General features: G+C 40.8%; 1 protein-coding gene across 2 annotated transcripts in view; it reads left to right on the forward strand.

Annotated features, from left to right (window-relative positions):
• The window catches only part of MSH5 (mutS homolog 5), a 26,209-nt gene that overhangs the window by 8,745 nt on the left and 11,418 nt on the right, over positions 1 to 6,046 (forward strand). For both annotated transcript variants that reach the window (XM_077760858.1, XM_077760859.1), the window contains 2 exons: positions 577 to 715; positions 841 to 903. In XM_077760858.1, the coding sequence (XP_077616984.1) occupies positions 577 to 715; positions 841 to 903 (202 nt within the window). The remainder of the gene's footprint in view (positions 1 to 576; positions 716 to 840; positions 904 to 6,046) is intronic.

Genomic DNA, 6,046 nt, shown 5'->3' on the forward strand with positions numbered 1-6,046 from the left:
GCACTCACAAAAAAAAAAAAAAAAAAAAGACAATGTTATTGAAACCTCTTCAGTGTTGCTCCCAATCCCATCTCTGCAGAGATGAGCATTATCATGAATTGAGGGCTTATCATTCCACATGGAATGGTTATATACTTTTATGAAACAACAAGAAAAAGATGAATGTCTGTGCAATTACACCCAGAGACACTGTCACAGCTAAATGCAGATAAACTCATGCTGACTCACCCTCTCCTACTCAGCTACAGAGAGAACTAGAGTGTTGGCACACAAATACTTCAATACGCTGCGCTCCCTCTAAATATTGACAAGCTCCATTGCATATCCACATGGAATGGCACATGGTTACATCCATCAAAACCAGAATAAACAGAGCCGTATTCACATGCAGAGATTTTTAGTAGATATGTGTAAACATGTCCGCATAGATTGGACACTGTACTTGCCAATGCAGATACAGCTTACCACAATCCCCAGGGACCTCCAAACACATTTTCACAAACTAGGATCAAGACAATAATAAGAACAGATGTAATTTCTGTTCCTTCCGCCTCCTATTTCATGCCTTACTTCCAGGCTGTGGTTCACACGTCCGACTCAGGACCTGGGAGAGCTGAATTCCCGGTTGGATGTCATTCAGTTTTTCTTACTACCCCAGAATCTGGACATGGCTCAAATGCTGCATCGGTTGCTGGGTCATATCAAGAATGTGCCTGTGAGCTAGGGGTGGGGGCTGGGAGGTAGGGAAGGAGTATGAGGGTCAGTATTGGACATGGGGCTTCTTGAGGGGCATTAGAGTGGAAGAGGGAAAACAGTGGCTGTCCCCTTGTCTGACTGTAGCTGATTCTGAAACGCATGAAGCTGTCCCACACCAAGGTCAGCGACTGGCAGGTTCTGTACAAGGTAAGATCTTCCTTCTTAAATCCCAGAAGTCCAAGTTAAGCCCCTCAGCATGTGATCCAGACCCTCTGTACTCTGGTCATCCTCTCCAACTTTATCCTAACACTTAAAAAAAATTTTTTTTAATGTTTACTGATTTTTGAGAGAGAGAAACAGAGCACCAGCAGGGGAGGGGCAGAGAGGAGATACAGACTCTGAAGCAGGTGCCAGGCTCTGAGCTGTCAGCATAGTGTCCCACGTGGGGCTCAAACTCACAAACTGTGAGATCGTGACCTGAGACAAAGTCAGAAGTTTAACCAACTGAGCCACCCAGGTGCCTCCCTGACACTTTTTTTTTTTTTAAAGTCTATTTATTGGGGCGCCTGCGTGGCTTAGTCGGTTAAGCGTCCGACTTTCGCTTAGGTCATGATGTCGCGGTTTGTGGGTTCAAGCCCCGCGTCCGGCTCTGTGCTGACTGCCAGCTCGGAGCCTGGAGCCTATTTCGGAGTCTGTATCTCCCTCTCTCTCTGACCCTCCCCTGCTCATGCTGTCTCTCTCTCTCTCTCTCCTAGAAAAAAAAAAAAGTCTATTTATTTTGAGAGAGAGAGAGAGCGCACACACAAATGCATACACATGAGTGGGGGAGGGGCAGAGGGATAGATGGGGAGAGAGACAGAGAGAAGCTTAAACAGGCTCCATCCTCAGTGTCAGAGCCTGATTCGAGGCTCAATCCCTCAGACCCTGGGATCATGACCTGAGCCAAAATCAAGAGTTGGACACTCAACTGACTGAGCCACCCAGGCACCCTATCCCAACACTTCAAAACAAAACAAAAAAAAAACAACTTTGTATAGTGGAAATTTTCAAAAAAAATTAGAATAATATAATGAACCTCCATGTACCCACCATACAGCTTTAATACTTGGACTCATGCCAACCTTGTTTCATGTATATCTTCTCCTTGCTTTCCCCTTCTTGGATTATTTTGAAGCAAATCCCAGCCGTGATGTAATTTCACCCATAGATATGTTAATATGATTTCTAAAAGAAAATTTCTTTTTTAAAAATGCTTGTTTATTTTTGAAAGAGAGAGAGAGTGTGTGAGCATGAGAGGGTCAGGGAGAGAGGGAGACAGGATCTGAAGTGGGCTCTGCACTGACAGTAGCTAGTCCAATGCAGGGCTTGTTTGAACTCATGAACCATGAGATCATGACCTGAGCTGAAGTTGGATGTTCAACTGACTGAGTTACCCAGGTGCCCTAAAAATTACTTTTAAAAAGGAATGATGGGGGTGCTTGGGTGGCTCAGTCAGTTAAACATTGGACTCATGGTTTCTGCTCAAGTCATGATCTCACCATTCGTGGGATTGAGCCACACTTTGGAGCCTGCTTGAGATTCTGTCTCTCCCTTTCTCTCTGTCCCTCTCCCCCGGCTTATGTGCTTTCTCTCTCACATAATAAATATAAATAAAAACTTAAAAACATAAAAAGGAATAACAATACCATTATCTTACTAAATCAGCATAATTCTTGAATATCATAAATTATCTGATGTTCACATTTCTTTTTATTTTATTTTTTATTTTTTTTAATGTTTTATTTATTTCTGAGAAAGAGAGAGACAGCATGAGCAGGGGAGGGTCAGAGAGAGGGAGACACAGAATTGGAAACAGGCTCCAGGCTCTGAGCTGGCTGTCAGCACAGAGCCAATGAGGGGCTCGAACCCACGAACCGTGAGATCATGACCTGAGCCACCCAGGCACCCCCATTTCTATTCTTTTTAAAAGCAGGTTTAAATTTTTTAAAAAAATATTTTACTTTTGAGAGAGAGAGAGAGCACGTGCATGTGCACATGCACGCAAGCAAATGGGGGAGGGGCAGAAAGAGGGAGACATAGAATCCAAAGCAGGCTCCAGGCTGTCAGCACAGAACCTGACACAGGGCTCCAACTTACAAACTGTGAGATCATGACCTACGCCAAAGTTGGAAGCTTAACCAACTGAGCTACCCAAGTGCCCCACATATTTTTTTTAATGTTTGTTTATTTATTTTGAGAGAGAAAGAAAGAATCCTAAGCAGACTCCATGCTGTCAGTGCTGAGCCCCACTTGGGCTTGAACTCAAAAACCGTGGGATCATGACTTGAGCCAAAATCAAAAGTCAGACAGGGGTGGCTGGGTGGCTAAGTTGGTAAACGTCCAACTTTGGTTCAGGTCATGATCTTGTGGTTTGTGAGTTTGAAGCCTACAACAGGCTCTGTGCTAATAGCTCAGAGCCTGGAGCCTGCTTCTGATTCTGTGTCTCCCTTTTTCTCTGCCCCTTCCCCACTCATGCTCTGTCTCTATCGCAAAAAAAAAGTAGCATGCCCTACCAACTTGAGCCATGCAGGCACCCCTGATGTTCACATTTCTAATCCTGTCTTAAATGTCATGATTTTTAAAACATTACATTTTGTGTAATCAGGATGCAAATATGTTCAACATATGGTAATGATTTGATGTCTCTTGAAGTCTGCTTTTTGGGTTTCTTTTGCTTTTCACAGTTCTCCCTCCACCTCTATCTCAATCTTTATCTCTCTTTTTCCTCTTGCAAGTTATTTGTTGAAGAAGTTAGATCATTTGTCTGATAGAGATTTCCTTAGCCTGGAGTTTGCTGAATGTAATCAGTAGGTGTTTTTGACATGTTTTACTCTCTTCTAGAATTTCTATAAGTGAATATTTAAACCTAGAAGATTGATCAAATCCAAGTTTGATTTTCATCAATACTGTTTTATAAGCAGAGGAATATAATGTCTGATATGTCTGTCTCTCCTTTTGTGATGTTAGCAGGTTTTGATGTTTGATACCTAAGTCCATTAGTTCCTTAGGGATCACAGATTGTTATTCTGTCATCCTTTCTTCATTTATTAGCCAGAACAATTCTGTAAAGAGAAACCTTCTCATGTGCTTTTTGGTTTCCCAGTGATACACTTCATATCATAGAAATTGCTTGATTTCTCTCCTCCTGCTTTTATTTATCAGCTATCAGCATATATGAAATTGGCTCCCTAACATCTTCCAAGGTAGCCAGTGTGTTTTTTGTTGTTGTGTATCATCATGAACTCAGATTTACACATGTGTTTCAGTCCTCTGCAATTTTGATCTTTCTACAGGGTCAGATTATTCCATCTTTGGCCCATGGGAGCCTCTTCATGCTCGCTTCTGAGTCCTTTAAATATGACACCAGTGGACTTTCCCACTTGGCAACTTCCCTCCTGCTCTCTGATTTAACAGGATGTACCAGATGTATCATTCACATTTCCTGGTTTTTATTTTATTTTTATTTTTATTTTATGCCATCTCTACACCCAACGTGGGGTGTGAACTCCTGACCCCAAGAGGGGCACCTGGGTGGCTCAGTCGATTGAGGTCTGACTTTAGCTCAGGTCATGATCTCACAGTTCGTGGGTTCAAGCCCCGCGTTGGGCTCTGTGCTGACAGAGCCTGCTTCTGACTCTGTGTGTCCCTATCTCTCTGCCCATCCCCCACTCCTGATCTGTCTCTGTTTCTCAAAAATAAATAAATGTTAAAAAAAACACTTTGAACTCCTGACCCCAAAATCAAGAGTCATATGCTCTTCTGACTGAGTCAGCCAGATGCCCCTACATCTCCTGGTTCTCACCCAGAACAAGACATTTGTCCAAGGAGCCCTTTGTTCCTTTTTGTGAAAAATTGTATCACAGTCTGAATGCTAGAGACACACAGCATGTTTTGCTTATTGCTTTTAAGGGTTTTTGTGGACATATCTAAGAACTTTTAGAAAGTAAAATACATGCATGATAATTTTGTACTGATACCACCAATATCCTTACCTTGTATATTCCTTTACTTATCTTCTTCAGTATGTCTTCTTCCATACTGGAATTCTGGTTCTCAATAATACTAGCAATGAGTAGATTAGAATATCACTCATTTGGGGCGCCTGGGTGGCTTAGTCGGTTAAGCATCCGACTTTCGCTTAGGTCATGATCTTGCGGTTCGTGGGTTTAAGCCCCGCGTTGGGCTCTGTGCTGACAGCCAGCTCAGAGCCTGGAGCCTGTTTCGGATTCTGTATCTCCCTCTTTCTCTGACCCTCTGCTGCTCACACAATCTGTCTCTCTCAGAAATAAATAAAACATTACAAGAAATTTAAAAAGAAAAGAAAAGAATTTAAGACTTTTGGGGAGGAGGAGGGAAGTTCTTTTTGTCCCTACTAAGGATATACAATCAAATTACTGTGTTTTAGTCACTTAGGATAGTCCCTCTCTATGTAGTTACATTACTATCTGGATATACATTTATGTTCATTTGTTTCATTCTATTTTTTATTTTTAAGAATTGGTTTTTAGAATTTCATTTATTTTTATAATATGTAAAATATTTATGTAGTTCCAAAGTGTAAGGTATAGTCAACTAATCCTAGTTTCTATCTTTTTCCCCCCTCCACTTATAGATAACATTTTCTTTTTAAAAATTTTAAGATTTGTCCTTCTGTTGTTTTGTTTTAAATTCTTTTTTTTTTTTAATAATTAAGATGTAAAGCAAAGTGGCAAAAATTGTACAGGTTGTTCTCACATACCTTTCACCCAGTTTCCCTTAATGTTAATATCATACCAAAAAAATGTTAACATAACCATAGTATAATTATCTCAAAACTATTTTATTTTGAGTTATAATTCAGTGCTGTCTTTTTATTTTGCTCAAGTTTTCCAGTTTAGTTCCTTGAGAGTTCTTTTCAGATTGACTTTTAATATGTTCATTTATTTTTTTAACCATTTTTAAAAGTGTATTTTTTGGGGTGCCTGGGTGACTCAGTCAGTTAACCATCTGACTTTGGCCCAGGTCATGATCTCATGGTTTGTGGGTTCGAGACTCCCATCAGGCTCTGCTGACAGCTCAGAGCCTGGAGCCTGCTTCAGATTCTGTGTCTCCCTCTCTCTTTGCCCCTCCCCTGCTCATCCTCTGTTCTCTCTGTCTTTCAAAAAATGAATAAACAGTAAAAAAAAAAAGGAATGCTTAAAAAAATAAAAGTGTTATATGGAAACCAACTTGACAATAAACTATTTGTAAAAAAAAATTTTTTTTAAGTGTATTTTTATTTGATAGAGAGAGAGAGAGAGAGAGAGAGAGAACACAAGCAGGGGAGGGATAG

Source organism: Crocuta crocuta, unplaced genomic scaffold, assembly GCF_008692635.1.
Source record: "Crocuta crocuta isolate KB4526 unplaced genomic scaffold, BGI_CrCroc_1.0 scaffold762, whole genome shotgun sequence".
NCBI classification, from domain to species: domain Eukaryota; kingdom Metazoa; phylum Chordata; class Mammalia; order Carnivora; family Hyaenidae; genus Crocuta; species Crocuta crocuta.